This window comes from Bubalus kerabau, chromosome X (assembly GCF_029407905.1).
Source record: "Bubalus kerabau isolate K-KA32 ecotype Philippines breed swamp buffalo chromosome X, PCC_UOA_SB_1v2, whole genome shotgun sequence".
Classification (NCBI taxonomy): domain Eukaryota; kingdom Metazoa; phylum Chordata; class Mammalia; order Artiodactyla; family Bovidae; genus Bubalus; species Bubalus kerabau.
The window spans coordinates 90,314,269-90,330,384 of NC_073647.1; the positions used below are offsets into that span (position 1 = coordinate 90,314,269).

At 37.4% G+C, this 16,116-nt stretch overlaps 1 protein-coding gene across 2 annotated transcripts in view; it reads left to right on the forward strand.

Moving 5' to 3' along the window:
• ZDHHC15 (zinc finger DHHC-type palmitoyltransferase 15) overlaps nt 1-16,116 on the forward strand; it is an 88,746-nt gene that overhangs the window by 21,956 nt on the left and 50,674 nt on the right. Inside the window, exons 2-3 of one of the 2 annotated variants that reach the window (XM_055565037.1) lie at nt 989-1,015; nt 3,540-3,629. In XM_055565037.1, coding sequence (XP_055421012.1) covers nt 3,620-3,629 — 10 coding nt within the window. In that variant the 5' untranslated portion in view covers nt 989-1,015; nt 3,540-3,619. The remainder of the gene's footprint in view (nt 1-988; nt 1,016-3,539; nt 3,630-16,116) is intronic. The other variant, XM_055565036.1, reaches the window with a different exon arrangement.

Below are 16,116 nucleotides of genomic sequence, written 5' to 3' on the forward strand. Positions count from 1 at the left end.
GTGGGAATGATCCTTTTTTTCTCTGGCAGACCCAAAGTTTTTCTGGTCTACCTCTACTGTGTTGCCTCAGCCCTCTCAGAGTATCTTCATGGCAGTCAGCTCTGGCCCTCTCTCTGAGGCCTCATCCCCAAAGCCTAGGCCTCTGCACGTGGCCCCGACTCACGGCAAGTGGACACAACTGTGTGAGCCACTTCTCAGTTGGGAAGTGCTGTTGGGCTTAATCTCTGTGGTGAATTTTCTCTGTTTTTGCCTCAGAGCACCTGTCTTCCTGTGATGCACTCTCCTCTGAGTTCTGAAGCTTCCCCTTGACCCCACATGTGAGGCGATTTCTTAGTGTGTGGAAACCTCCCCTCCTTTAGAACTCCCCTGGGGTGCAGGTCCCTGTCCCAAAATCCTCTGTCTCCCTTTTAGTCTCTGTCTTTTGCCCTACCTCACTGCAGTGAGATTTGTTTGCCTTTCTGGATGTCTGGGATCCTCTGCCAGCATTCAGAAGATGTTCTATGGGATTTGTTCTACATGCAAGTGATTTTTTTATATATTTGTGGGAGAGGGGTTCTCCCTGTCCTATTCCTCCACCATCTTGAAGGTCCCCTCTGTGACTGACTTTTTGCGACCCCATGGACTCTAGCCCACCATGCTCCTCTGTCCATGGGATTTTCCAGGCAAGCATACTTGAGTGGATTGCCATTTCCTTCTCCAGAGGATCTTCCTGACCCAAGGATTGAACCCATGTCTCCTGCATTGGCAGGCAGATTCTTTACCACTGAGTCACCAGGGAAGCCCATAGAAATTCTCACTCAAGGTTTAAGATGAAGGAAGATAGCAAAGGATAGAATTTAATCACCCTTGCCTTCCTTTATGTTAGCAGGCTGATGGTTTCCTAAAGTATCATTGACTAAATTACTAAAATTGATGCTATGGAAAAAACAGATAAGAAAAATAATGTTTCTAAATATCACTAATCTTGATCTTCTCTCTCTTTTCACAGTGACTGTTTTGAGCCCAGCAGAAAAAGGTAAGTGGGTATTATAAGTTGTTTTTGTCAGGACTATATCCCTCTTTCTGTCTAAAAGTGAATTACATTAAGCCTATAAATTGAGCAACTTTCCCAGGAATACACTGAGGTTAGTGGAAAGTTTAAGATGATGTCTTTTAGGAAGATTGCCCAGACATAAAGCAGAACATATTTTCAGTAGCTCCTCTGGAAAAAAAATATGGAGTTTGTTTAAATAATGTTTTTTTTTTTTTTAAAGGTAATAGTATACTATAAAAATAAAAGTTTATAAAGGACTAAATTTTTTTAATTTAAAAATAATAATAATAAAAATATGTCTAGGTATTTCTCTGGAGCTTTTGTGGGCAGTGTTGATGGGGTCAGTTCACTGTCAGATAGTCCTTTGTTCCAGCTTATACTTGCTCTCGAAGTCTATTGCTCTCGAAGTCTACAGTTGCCCCTCAAATGCAGTCTCAGCTTAACTGCAGAGTTTTGATCTGTTGCACCTGTCACTTCTGGGGGAGTTCTCCCTTCTTTCCTTTGCTTCATTTGGTCTCCTCTGTTTGCAAGTCTCTTCAGTGTCTAATTTCCACCCTGACATGAGGAGGCAAAAGTGGCCACTTATTCGAGCTCACTTGCTCAGCTGTGCTTTGGAGAGGGAAAGACACTGAAAAAAAAAATACTGCTGGCATGTGTGGGGAGTGCTCACAGTGGATAGATCACACTGGGTTGCCATAGCCCAAGGTGGCGTGTACTTCCCAGGTCCAAGCCTCTCAGGCTCTTAAGTGTGCCATGAGGACACAGTCCCAGATGAGCCATGCATCTTGTGCACGTCCCAGATCCAAGCCTCTCAGGCTCCAGGTGCACCACAAGGGCACAGTCTCAGGTATGCCGTGTGTCTTATGCACCTCCCAAGTCTAAGCCGCTCAGGCTCTCAGTTGTGCTGCGAGTACACAGTCCCAGGTAGGCCATTCATCTCATCAGGGGAGCTGGTCCCAAGCTCTAACGCTCCTAGCCGATATAAACCATCCAGGATTCCAGGAAGATGTGATTAGTGACTGGCAGCCAGCTCACAGCTTGGCGGGAGATGCAGTCTCTGGGGCCCAGATTGCAGTGGCCCATTGCCTTCTGCCTCTCTGCCTTCAAGGAGAGAGGGCATAAATGGCAGCCAACTTGCTCACTAGAGTGTGATCCTTTGCTCTGTGAGCATGCCAGGGGTCACGGTGCTGTGTTAGAGCCTTCCCATGGGAAAGGTCCTTTTTTGTTTGTTTCTCTGACGTTCCCATGGTTTAGGTTGCTATGTCACATTAGTCTCCTCAGAGTGTCCTCAGGGCATTCACCCCAGTCTTTACCCTAAGGACTGACAATGTAGCTCATGCCTCTGCACCAGCCCCCACTGGCTTTGGCCAAAAGCAAGCATGTGAGCCACTTCTTGGCTAATAATTGCTGTTCATTGTGAATTCTGTGGTGATTTTCAGTTATGCTGCCCTCTGAGATTCCAAAGCTCCCCACTGACCCCACCTCTGAGAGGGTTTTCTATTGTGTGGAAAATTCTCCTCATTCATGACTCCCTCCCCAGGATGGGTCTCCATCCCTAAATCTTTTGTCTCTCTTTTCATCTTTATCTTTTGTCCTACCTCATTTTGAAGAGATTGTCTTTCTGGGGTATCTGGGTTAAGAAGTTGTTTTGTGGAAGTTGCTCCACAGGCAGATGATCTTTTGATGTATTTGTGGGGGAGAGAGTGGTCTCCCCATCCTATTCCTCCACCATCTTGGGACTACCTGCAAATGGTTCTTAAGGTGAGAGATTTTCTATATACCTATATGAAATATTTATAAATAAATGTCATTTTCCACAGTAGCCTTTCAAGAGAAGTGGGTGGGGGCTTAGTTGATGCTCCACCATAATAGTAATAATGACAGTAATATTGTTATTATAATTGGAAACTACAATTTATTGTGCAGGGTGCCTTGCTAAGTATTGTATGTGTGTATAGTCTTTCAATATTTACATCAACACAATGATATGGACATTCTTATGACATTTTATTGAGAAGAAAACTGAAGTTTAGAGAAGTTAAGTAACTTATCCCAGGTCATCTAGCTAGTAAGTGGTAAGATTCAAACCCAGAACTGCCTGACATTAAAGTCCATGCTATTAAGCAAATCTATACCTGTTCTTTTACTTCTCAATCTACAACTTTCTGATTTGCTTAGTTGACCTCCTTACTCAGAAACTTGATGCTCAAATGCTCATTTTTCTAGTGTCCAAAGTAGTATACTTTCATTTTTTGTATGTTATCAATGAACTCAACTACACCCGTGTAGAGTCATTTATAAGCCCAACTCAGTTCAAAACCTTTCTGGTATCATCAATCCAGTCGCCAGAATTTGAATTCTTTAGGAAACTGTTACCACAATTTATGACTGTTAATGTCCCTCTTACTCTAGAATTTTGTAATTCTCAAGCACTTCTCCCCTGGTAGCTCTTATATTCATCAATACACCAAAGAATAAGATTAGATTTTGCTTCTTTATTCTGCAGTGGGGCATAATGGGACAAAGCACAGGATTTAGAGACAGAGGATCTGGGTTGAAGTTCCAGTTCTATCATTTACTAGCTCTATGACTTTGGGTAAGTAACTCAACTTCTCTGACTGCAATTTCTTTAAGTCTAGTTTAATAACAACTTACAGATTTATTATTTTAAGCTAGCAAGAGCAAAAGTATACAGGCATAAAATATGCAGTATTAAACTGCTTTGTAAATGTGAAGTATTAACAATTTGAGTTCTAACATGTTTTATATGTCAGGATTCTGAAGACAGTAGAACCCATAAACTAAAATTAGATTCAATTGTAACCAGAAGTTTGAAAATTAGACTTGAAGATAATTTTCTGAACATTAGGGCAGATTAATAGGAGATGCCATAAAACCTATTCAGAAAGTATTAGACACCAAACTATCTGGCATGAATCAGTGAGCCTTCCCTAGAAGCAGACCAATAGGTCTAATAACTATCTGAGATTATTTCTAACCCTGTAACTCTGTGACTTGTTTAGTGCAAAAAAATGGAAACAATAGATGGGGAAGACTAGAGATCTCATGGAGAAAATTAGAGATACCAAGGGAAAATTTCATGGAAAGATGGGCACAATAAAGGACAGATATGGTATGGACCTAACAGAAGCAGAAGATATTAAGAAGAAGTGGCAAGAATACACAGAAGAACTATGCAAAAAAGATCTTCATGACCCAGATAATCACAATGGTGTAATCACTCACCTAGAGCCAGACATTCTGGAATGTGAAGTCAAGTGGGCCTTAGGAAGCATCACTACGAACAAAGCTAATGGAAGTGATGGAATTCCAGTTGAGCTATTTCAAATCCTGAAAGATGATGCTGTGAAAGTGCTGCACTCAATATGCCAGCAAACTTGGAAAACTCAGCAGTGGCCACAGGACTGGAAAAGGTCCGTTTTCATTCCAATCCCAAAGAAAGGCAATGCCAAAGAATGCTCAAACTACCACACAATTGCACTCATCTCACACGCTAGTAAAGTAATGCTCAAAATTCTCCAAGCCAGGCTTCAGCAATACGTGAACTGTGAATTTCCAGATGTTCAAGCTGGATTTAGAAAAGGCAGAGGAACCAGAGATAAAATTGCCAAGATCTGCTGGATCATCGAAAAAGCAAGAGAGTTCCAGAAAAACATCTATTTCTGCTTTATTGACTATGCCAAAGCCTTTGGCTATGTGGATCATAATAAACTGGGGAAAATTCTGAGAGATGGGAATACCAGACCACCTGACCTGCCTCTTGAGAAACCTGTATGCAGGTCAGGAAGCAACAGTTAGAACTGGACATGGAACAACAGATTGGTTCCAAATAGGAAAAGGAGTACGCCAAGGCTGTATATTGTCACCCTGCTTATTTAACTTATATGCAGAGTACATCATGAGAAATGCCAGGCTGGAGGAAGCACAGCTGGAATCAAGATTGCTGGGAGAAATATCAATAACCTCAGATATGCAGATGACATCACCCTTGTGGCAGAAAGTGAAGAGGAACTAAAAAGCCTCTTGATGAAAGTGAAAGAGGAGAGCGAAAAAGTTGGCTTACAGCTCAACATTCAGAAAACTAAGATCATGGCATCCAGTCCTATCACTTCATGGCAAATAGATGGGGAAACAGTAGAAACAGTGTGAGACTTTATTTTGGGGGGCTCCAAAATCACTGTGGATGGTTATTGCAGCCATGAAATTAAAAGGCGCTTACTCCTTGGAAGGAAAGTTATGACCAACCTAGACAGCATGTTAAAAGCAGAGACATTACTTTGCTGACAAAGGTCCATCTAGTCAAGGCTATGGTTTTTCCAGTAGTCCTGTATGGATCTGAGAGTTGGACTATAAAGAAAGCTGAGCGCTGAAGAATTGATGCTTTTAAACTGTAGTGATGGAGGACTCTTGAGAGTCCCTTGGACTGCAAGGAGATCCAACCAGTCCATCTTAAAGGAGATCAGTCCTGGGTGTTCATTGGAAGGACTGATGCTGAAGCTGAAACCCCAATACATTGGCCACCTGATGTGAAGAACTGACTCATTTGAAAAGACCCTGATGCTAGGACAGATTGAAGGCGGGAAAAGGGGATGACAGAGGATGAGATGGTTGGATGACATCACCAACTCAATGGACATGAGTTTGAGTAGACTCCAGGAGTTGGTGATGGACAGGGAGGCCTGGCATGCTGCATTCCATGGGTTCTCAAAGAGTCAGGCACGACTGAGCAACAGAACTGAACTGACTAAATTAGAATACAGAATAGCATACGACTGCCAGTAGGAACATTATTTGGCATAAACAAAACATATATAAGCAGCGAAGATATGAAAGCCTCAAATCATGTCACCTTTTATTCATTATTCAGAACTTAAGAAAACCTAGTCAGACATAGGACAAGTTTTTCCATTTCTTATCTGCTTAATGGTTCCCCTACTGGGTGAAGAGTGTCCCTCCAGAATTCATGTCCACCCAAAGTCTGTGGATGTGAATTTATTTTTTTTTTAATTTTATTTTATTTTTAAACTTTACATAACTGTATTAGATTTGCCAAATATCAAAATGAATCCAAGAATACATTTGAATCAGTTCTAATGAGGTGGATGAAACTGGAGCCTATTATACAGAGTGAAGTAAGCCAGAAAGAATTTATTTTAAAATAGTGTCTTTGCAGGTGAAATCAAGATGAGGTCACAGTGGTTTAGGGTGGACCCTATGGCTGGTGTCCTTATAAGAAGAGAAAATTTTGAATACACAGACACAGAAGGAAGATGACCATGTGAAAACAGAAGCAGAGATTAGAGTTGTGTCACCACAAAGGAACACCAAGAACTGCCAGGAGTGGCCAGAAGCTAGGAAGAAGCAAGGAAGGATCCTCCCCAGGAGCCTTCAGAGGGAACTGGACCTTAATGTCAGACTTCTTGTCTCCAGAACTATAAGAAAATAAATTTCTGTTGTTTCAAGTCACCCAGTTTGTGATAATTTGTTATGATAGCCCTAGGAAACTAATATAGTTTCTGATAAAATTTCAATCTCTAATGCACTATTAAGTAGCAAATTAGCAGACTTTTGTGTCAGATGTACCAGGATCAAATCTTGACTTTGCCACTTACTATATATATGACCTTGGGGAACTTAACCTAAATTTCACTTTCTTCTTCAATAAAATGAGAATAACAATACCTACCTTTCATGGTTGTTTGGAGCACCAAATGAGATGTTGTATATAAGTCTCTTGGCATAGTGCATGGCATATGTTAAGTACAAAATAAGTAACAGTAGATACTATTGTTATTAACATTAGAAAAAACCTAAAAGATCTTTCTTCTGACAAAAATAATATATTTCAGTACTATTATTCCTACTACTGTCCTTATAAATATTTTATCAAATGATTCTAGTGCACAGAAAGGACTAAAGCTCAGATCATCTAAACCACAGCCCAGATACTATACATTATGTCATCCTTGATTATACAGAACTCCAAAATTCTTTTAAGACATGAGTCCATATGTTCTTTCATACACCATACTAGAAAGCAGAATAATAATGTATTTTGCTTTCATAAGAGTATTTTGCATGGATAATCTCATTCAGCATCATGCTATCTATATTTTGAAAATCTAGAGTAGAAAGTCTTGCTCCTCTACCCTTGAAGTGAGGCTATGGGATGAGCTATAGGTTAAAAATTTGGTAGACTCCAAGGATTAGTGAGGCTAAGGGATGAATTTAGGAATGAGATTAGGCACAATCTATAAGGCAATCCATATGTAATCAAGAGTAATGTGTTGACCACAGTGGTGCATCTCCAAAAAGGGCCATCAATCAGTTTAAGCAAACATTTAACTCATTATGTGAGAATTAATTTGTATTTTGAATGTTTTGCATGCTAAATTCTCTAGTTTCTCATTTAAAGTTAAAAATTATTATAATTATTTACCATTTTAGAAACGGATGCAATTCTAAATAATAGAACTGTTATGGGCTTAATTGTGTTCCTTCAAAATTCATATGCTGAAATCCTAACCCCAAGTAACTTAGAATGTGACTGTATTTCAAGGTAGAATCTTTAAAGAAGTAATTAAGTAAAAATGAGGTAGCTAGGGTGGGCTTTAACCGATATGACTGCTGTCCTTATAAAAACAAAGGAGATTAGGAGAAAGACACACACAGTGGGAAGACCATGTGAAGAGACAGAAAGATCACCATTTACTAACCAGGAGAAAAGGCCTCAGAAGAAACCAACCTTGTTTCCTTTTTTAAAAAAAAATTACATTGTAGTTGGTTCATAATATTGTATTAGTGTCAGGTACAATAGTGATTCAAAATTTTTATAGATTATACTCAGTCTCTGTCTTGTACAATATATCCTTGTTGCTTATTTATTTCATACATAGTAGTTTGTACCTCTTTATCCCCTACCCCTCCTTGCTCCTCCCCACTTCTCCCTCCCACTGGTAATCACTAGACTGTTCTCTACACCTGTGAGTTTGTTTCTTTTTTTACTATAATCACTAGTTTGTTTTATTTCCTAGATTCTACATATAAGTGATAACATACAGCATTTGTCTTCCTCTGTCTGACTTACTTCACTAAGCATGATACCCTCCAAGCCCATCCCTGTTGTTGCAAAAGGCAAAATTTCATTCTTTTTATGGCTGAGTAGTATACCATTGTATGTATATATATGTATATTGTGTGTGTGTGTGTGTGTGTATATATATATATATTTGTTCTTCTGTTGATGGATACTTAGGTTGTTCCCATATGAACATTGGAGTGCATGTATCTTTTCAAATTAGTGATTTTGTTTTCTGTTGATATATACCCAGGAAGTAAAATTGCTAGATCATATGATAGTTCTAGTTTTAGTTTCTTTGAGAAACCTCCATTCTGTTTTCCATAGTAGATGCACCAATTCACATTCCTACAAACAGTGTATGAAAGTTCCCTTTTTCCCACATCCTTGCCACCATTTATTATTTGTATTCATTTTGATGATAGCCATTCTGATAGTTGTGAGGTGACATCTCACTGTGGTTTTGATTTTCATTTCTCTAATGATTAGCAATGTTGAACAGCTTTTCATGTACCTGTTGACCACCTGTATGTCTTCTTTGGAAAAAATGAATATTTAAGTCTTCTGCCCATTTTTTTTACTTGGCTGTTTTTTTTTTTTTTTTTAATGTTGAATTGTATTAGCTATTTACATATTTTGGATATTAACCCTTTATCATTTGCAAATATGTTCTCCTATTTGGTAGGTTGTCTTTTCATTTAGTTAGTGATTTCATTTGCTCTGCAGAAGCTTATAATTTAAATTAGTTCCCATTTGTTTGTTTTTGCTTTTGTTTTCTTTGCCTTAGGAGACAGACCCAAAAAATATTACTATGATTTATGTCAGAGTGTTCTGCCTACATTCTCTTCTAGGATTTTTATGGTTTCTAGTCTTACATTTAGGTCTTTAATCCATTTTGAGTTTATTTTTGTATATGATGTGAGAAAATGATCTAATTTCATTCTTTTAGATGTTTTTGCCTCCTTTGTTGTAAATTAATTGATTGTAACTGCATGGGTATAACACACTGTTTTATATTTATTATTGTAAAATTACTTTATAAGGAGGATTTGGGGACCAGACAAAAGCTCTCTTTATGCACTAACCCACTTCTAAAAGAATATTATGTTGATTTTAATATTAATGTAATTATGATAATTACATATAATATAATAATATCAATACACTGACTTACATTAATATAATTTTGTTACAAAAATAATGTTTATTGAAAATTCAAGCAATAAAAAATATATAAGAAAAAAGTCTTCCTCACATTGACTCCACCCCTATCAATGTCTATTCAGTTAACTAGTATATTTGATTGGATTTATATCTTCTAGATCTTTCTCTGTGTATTTACATACAAACAAATGATTATGGATTTCTATAATTTATATAGGATTGGTTGATTTTTAATCTGGATGATACTGTGCATATTGTCCTATGATTTAGTTTTTTTCACTTAATAATATATCATAGGTGTCCTTCAATATTAGTATGTACAAACATATTTAATTTTTTAATGACCTCAAGGTATTCCGTGGTGTTGATATGCTATAATTTATTTAATAATTTCTCAAGGATGAACTTAACAAAACTTTATTTTCTCAATTATAAAAGTAATAGAACCTCATAAAATGAAAAGAGTGTGGTAGGGAATAAAGAAGAAAGTGGAAGTCCTTTAGTCACTGCAGAGCTTAAGGATGAAACAAGATCTGATAAATTTTTTTAATTAACTTATTTTTTATTAAAGGATAATTGCTTTATAGAATTCTGTTGTTTTCTGTCAAACCTCAACATGAATAAGCCATAGGTAAACATATATCCCCTCCCTTTTGAACCTCCCTCTTATCTCCCTCCCCACCCCACCCCTCCAGGCTGACACAGAGCCACTGTTTCAGTTCCTGAGCCATACAGCACATTCTCATTGGCTATCTATTTTACATATGGTAATGTAAGTTTCCATGTTACTCTTTCCATACATTTCACCCTCTCCTTCCCTCTCCCTGTGCCCATAAGTCTATTCTCTATGTCTGTTTCTCCATTGTTTCCCTGTAAATAAATTCTTCAGTACCATTTTTATAGATTCCGTATATATGCATTAGAATATGATATTTATCTTTCTCTTTCTGACTCACATCACTCTGTATAATAGGTTCTAGGTCCATCCACCTCATTAGAACTGACTCAACTGTGTTCCTTTTAATGGCTGAGTAATATTCCATTGTGTATATATGTACCACAACTTTATCCATTCATCTGTCGATGGACATCTAGGTTGCTTCCAGGTTCTAGCTATTGTAAATAGTGCTGCAGTGAACAATGGGATACATGTGTCTTTTTCAATTTTGGTTTCCTCAGGGTAAATGCCTAGGAGTGGGATTGCTGGGTCATATAGTGCTTTTCTTCCTAGTTTTTTAAGAAATCTCCATACCATCTTCCATAGTGGTTGTATCAATTTACATTCCCACCAACAGTGCAAGTGTTCCCTTTTCTCCACACTCTCTCCAGCATTTATTGTTTGTAGATTTTTTGATGATGGCCATTCTGACTAGTGTGAGGTGATATCTCATTGTAGCTTTGATTTCCCTTTCTTGAATAATGAGCAATGTTGAGCATCTTTTCATGTGTTTGTTAGCCATATGTTTGTTTTCTTTGGACAAATGTCTGTTTAGGTCTTTTTCTCATGTTTTGATTAGGTTGTCTCTTTTTCTGGTATTGAATTGTATGAGCTCCTTGTATATTTTGGAAATTAATCCTTTGTCAGTAGTTTCATTTGCTATTATTTTTTCCCATTCTGAGGGTTGTCTTTTCACCTTGCTTACAGTTTCCTTTGCTGTGCAAAAGCTTTTAAGTTTAATCAGGTCTTACTTGTTTACTTTTGTTTTTATTTCCATTACTCTAGGAGGTGGGTCATAGAGGATCTTGCTTTGATTTATGTCATCGAGTGTTCTGCCTATGTTTTCCTCTAAGAGTTTTATAGTTTCTGGTCTTACATTTAGGTCTTTAATCCATTTTGAGTTTATCTTTGTGTAAAGTGTTAGGAAGTCTTCTAATTTCATTCTCTTACATGTAGCTGTCCAGTTTTCCCAGCACCATTTATTGAAGAGGCTGTCTTTGCCCCATTGTATATTCTTGCCTTCTTTGTCAAAACTAAGGTACCCATAGGTGCACAGGTTTGTTTCTAGGCTTTCTATCTTGTTCCATTGGTCTATATTTCTGTTTGTGTGCCCATACCATACTGTCTTGATGGCTGTAGCTTTGTAGTATAATCTTAAGTCAGGAAGGTTTGTTCCTCCAGCTCCATTCTTTATCAAGACTGCTTTGGTTGTTTGGAGTCTTCTGTGTTTCCATATGAATTGTGAATTTTTTTTCTAGTTCTGTGAAAAATGCCATTGGTAATTTGATAGGGATTGCATTGAATCTGTAGATTGCATTTGGTAGTATAGTCATTTTCACAATATTGATTCTTCCTATCCAGGAACATGGAATATCTCTCCATCTGTTTATGACATCCTTGATTTCTTTCATTAGTGTCTTATAATTTTCTGTGTACAGTTCTTCTGTCTCCCTAGGTAGGACCCTTGTCTTTTTCCTGATCTTAGGAGGAATGCTTTCAGTTTTTCACCACTGAGAATAATGTTTGCTGTAGGCTTATCATATATGGCATTTACTATGTTGAGGTAGGTTCCTTTCATGCACATTTTCTCAAGAGTTTTCACCGTGAATAGGTGCTGAATTTTGTCAAAGGATTTTTCAGCATCTATTGAGATCATATGGTATTTATGTTTCAATTTGTTCATGCAGTGTATCACATTGATTGATTTTCATATATGGAAGAATCCTTGCATCCCTGGAATAAACCCAACTTGATCATGGTTTTATGAGCTTTTTGATGTGTTGCTGGCTTCTGTTTGCTAAAATTTTGTTAAGGATTTTTGCATCTATGTTCATCAGTGATATTGACCTGTAGTTTTATTTTTTTGTTTTGTCTTTGTCTGGTTTTGGTATCAGGGTGATGGTGGCCTCGTAGAATGAGTTTGAAAGTGTTCCTTCCTCTGCAATTTTTTGAAAGAGTTTTAGAAGGATAGGCATTAGCTCTTCTCTAAATGCTTGATAGAATTCTCCCATGAAGCCATCTAGTCCTGGGCTTGTTTTTTGGAAGATTTTTTTTTAATCACAGCTTCAATTTCAGTGCTTGTAATTGGGTCATTCATAATTTCTATTTCTTCCTGTTTCAGTCTTGGAAGATTGAACTTTGCTAAGAATCTGTCCATTTCTTCCAGGTGAATCTGGAAGAAATTGAACTTTTCTAAGAATCTGTCCATTTTATTGCCATATAGGTGTTCATAAGTCTCATAATCCTTTGTATTTCTGCATTGTATGTTGTAACTTCTCCTTTATCATTTCTAATTTTGTTGATTTGATTTTTCTCTCTTTTTCTTGATGAGTCTGGCTAAAGGTTTATCAATTTTGTTTATCTTCTCAAAGAACCAGCTTTTAGTTTTATTAATCTTTACTATTGTTTCTTTCTTTTTCATTTATTTCTGCTTGGATCTTTATGATTTCTTTCCTTCTACTAATTTTTGTGGGTTTTTTGGTTCTTCTTTTTCCAGTTGTTTTAGGAGTAAAGTTAGGTTGTCTATTTGATGTTTTTCTTGTTTCTTGAGGTAGGATTGTATGGCTATAAACTTCCCTCTTAGAACTGCTTTCACTGCATCCCATAGGTTTTGAGTTGTTGTGTTTTCATTGTCATTTGTTTCTAGAAATTTTTTGATTTCCCTTTTGATTTCTTTAGTAGCCTGTTGGTTATTTAGAAATGTGTTGTATAATCTCCATATGTTTGTGTTTCTTACAGTTTTTTTCTTGCAGTTGATACCTAGTCTTATAGCACTGTGGTCGGAGAAGATGCTTGATATGATTTCAATTTTCTTATATTTACTGAGGTTTGATTTGTGACCCAAGATGTAGTCTATCCTGGAGAATGTTCCATGTGCACTTGAGAAGAAGGTGTATTCTTCTGCATTTGGATGGAATGTCCTGAAGATATCAATGAGATCCATCTCATCTAATGTACCATTTAAGACTTGTGTTTCCTTATTAATTTTCTGTTTTGATGATCTGTCCTTTGGTGTGAGTGTGGCGTTAAAGTCTCCTACTATTATTGTGTTACTGTCAGTTTCTCCTTTTATGTCTGTTAGTGTTTGTCTTATGTATTGAGGTGCTCCTATGTTGAGTGCATAGGTATTTACAATTGTTATGTCTTCCTCTTGGATTGATCTGTTGATCGTTATGTAGTAGCCTTCCTTATCTCTTGTAATCTTCTTTATTTTAAGCTCTATTTTGTCTGATATGAGGATTGCTATTCCAGCTTTCTTTTGCTTCCCATTTGCATGGAATATATTTTTCCATCCTCTCACTTTCAGTCTATACGTGTCCTGTGGTCTGAAGTGGGTTTCTTGTAAACAGGATATTTATGGGTCTTGTTTTTGTATCCCTTCAGACAGTCTGTGTCTTTTGGTTGGAGCATTTAATTCATTTCTATTTAAAGTAATTATTGATATATGTGTTCCTATTGTCATTTTCTTAATTGTTTGGGGTTGATTTTGTAGATCTTTTTTCTTCCTTTGTATTTCTGGGCTATATAAGTCCCTTTAACATTTGTTGTAAAGCTGGTTTTGTGGTACTGAATCCTCTTAACTTTTCCTTGTCTGAAAAGCTGTTTATTTATCCATCAATGTTGAATGAAATCCTTGCCAGGTACAGTAATCTTGGTTGTAGATTTTTCCCTTTCAGTACTTTAAATATACCCTGCCATTCCCCTGTGGCCTGCAGAGTTTCTGCTGAAAGATCAGCTGTTAAATGTATGGGGTTTCCCTTATATGTCACTTGTTTCTCCCTTGCTGCTTTTAATATTCTTTCTTTGTGTTTAGTCTTCATAGTTTGATTAGTATGTGTCTTGGCATGTTTCTCCTTGGATTTATCCTGTATGGGACTCTTTGTGCCTCTTGGACTTGATTATTTCCTTTTCCATGTTGGGGAAATTATCAACTATAGTATCTTCAAAAATTTTCTCATACCCTTTCTTTTTCTCTTCTTTTTCTGGGACCCCTTTTATTCAAATGTTGATGCATTTGATATTGTCCTAGAGATCTCTGAGACTATCCTCAGTTCTTTTCATTCTTTTTACTCTATTCTGCTCTTCAGTAGTTATTTCCACCATTTTATCTTCCAGCTCACTGATTCATTCTTTTGCTTTAGGTATTCTGCTATTGATTCCTTCTGGAGTATTTTTAATTTCAGTGATTGTGGTGTTTGTCTCTGTATGTTTATTCTTTAATTCTTCTAGGTCTTTGTTAATTGATTCTTGCATTTTCTCCATTTTGTTTTCAGGATTTTTGATCATCTTTACTATCATTATTTCTGAATTATTTTTCAGGGATTTTGCCTATTTCCTCTTCATTTATTTGGACTTCTATGTTTCTAGTTTGTTCCTTCATTTGTGTAGTTTCTCTGACTTTTAACTTTTTTTTTTTTTAGCATAGTGTGTTTGAGGTCTCCTTTTCCCAGGTTTCAAGGTTGAATTCTTTCTTCCTTTTGGTTTCTGCCCTCCTAAGTTTGGTCCAGTGGTTTGTGTAAGCTTCAATTAGGGTGTTATTTGTGCTGAGCTTTTGTTTGTTTTTCCTCTCATGGGCAAACTGAGTGAGGTGGTTATCCTGTCTGCTGATGATTACATTTGTATTTTTGTTTTGTTTGTTGTTTAGATGAGGCATCCTGCACAGGGTGCTACTGGTGGTTGGGTGATGCCGAATCTTGTATTCAGTGGTTTCCTTTGTGTGAGTTCTCACTATTTGACATTCCTCTGCAATGGCAACCCACTCCAGTACTCTTGCCTGGAAAATCCCATGGACGGAGGAGCCTGGTAGGCTGCAGTCCATGGGGTCGTGAAGAGTCGGATACGACTGAGCGACTTCACTTTCACTTTTCACTTTCATGCATTGGAGAAGGAAATGGCAACCCACTCCAGTGTTCTTGCCTGGAGAATCCCAGGGACGGGGGAGCCTGGTGGGCTGCCGTCTATGGGGTTGCACAGAGTCGGACACAACTGAAGCGACTTAGCAGCAGCAGCAGCAGGGTTAGTTCTCTGGTTGTCTAGTGTCTAGGAGTCAGTGCTCCCTCTCCAGAGACTCAGGGCTTGATCTCTCTCCAAAGACCAGCCTAGGTTGACTCTACCAAGAGGAATTTCACCAGAAATGAAAGGGCCTTAACTTGAGTTCCAAATTTCAGTGCACAAGAACACAATGGAGGTCTCTGACTCAGTGGAAACTGTTTCTTGAGGGATTCCCTCCTTTTCTGTATGGAGGCTTTTCTTTGCGAAGAGGTGTCTTTCAGGGAAGTTCTGTTAAATCTTAATCCATGCCACTTTTTAAAAGGAAAATAAGGAAGCTCACTCTCTCAAGTTGTACTAAGTGGAATGCTCTCCAACTCATAGCAAGTGAAATAAAAGCAGAATGCAAAACAGTGCTATTTGTTTTAAAAAGCCCATTGTTTTGGTGCCTTTATGTTCATAAAACCTGATAGGATGAAGAATAAAGTCATGACAGTATGACATTTGTTGCTTCCAGGGAGGGAATCTGGATGGCTAAAGGACAAGGATAGAAGGGAGACTTTTCACTGTGTACTATTTTCAACCTTTTGAATATATTACCTTTCAAAATACAATGAAAAAATTTTATTACAAAAATTACATATGTGTATTGTATTTGTACATTGTATATAGAGACATGAAAATAGAGGATCTGGAAAGATACACATCAAACACAAAATAAGTATTTTGCTTTAGGATGGAGAGGGAGGAGGTTATATATGTGTGTGGTGGACATTTGCTTTCTATTGCTTGAATTTGAAATGATATTTCATAATTACACAAAACAAGCCATTAAAAAGATCTTACCACAGGGCTGAGAGCACTGTGCCAGCTTTTTTCCATTCTATTATAAAT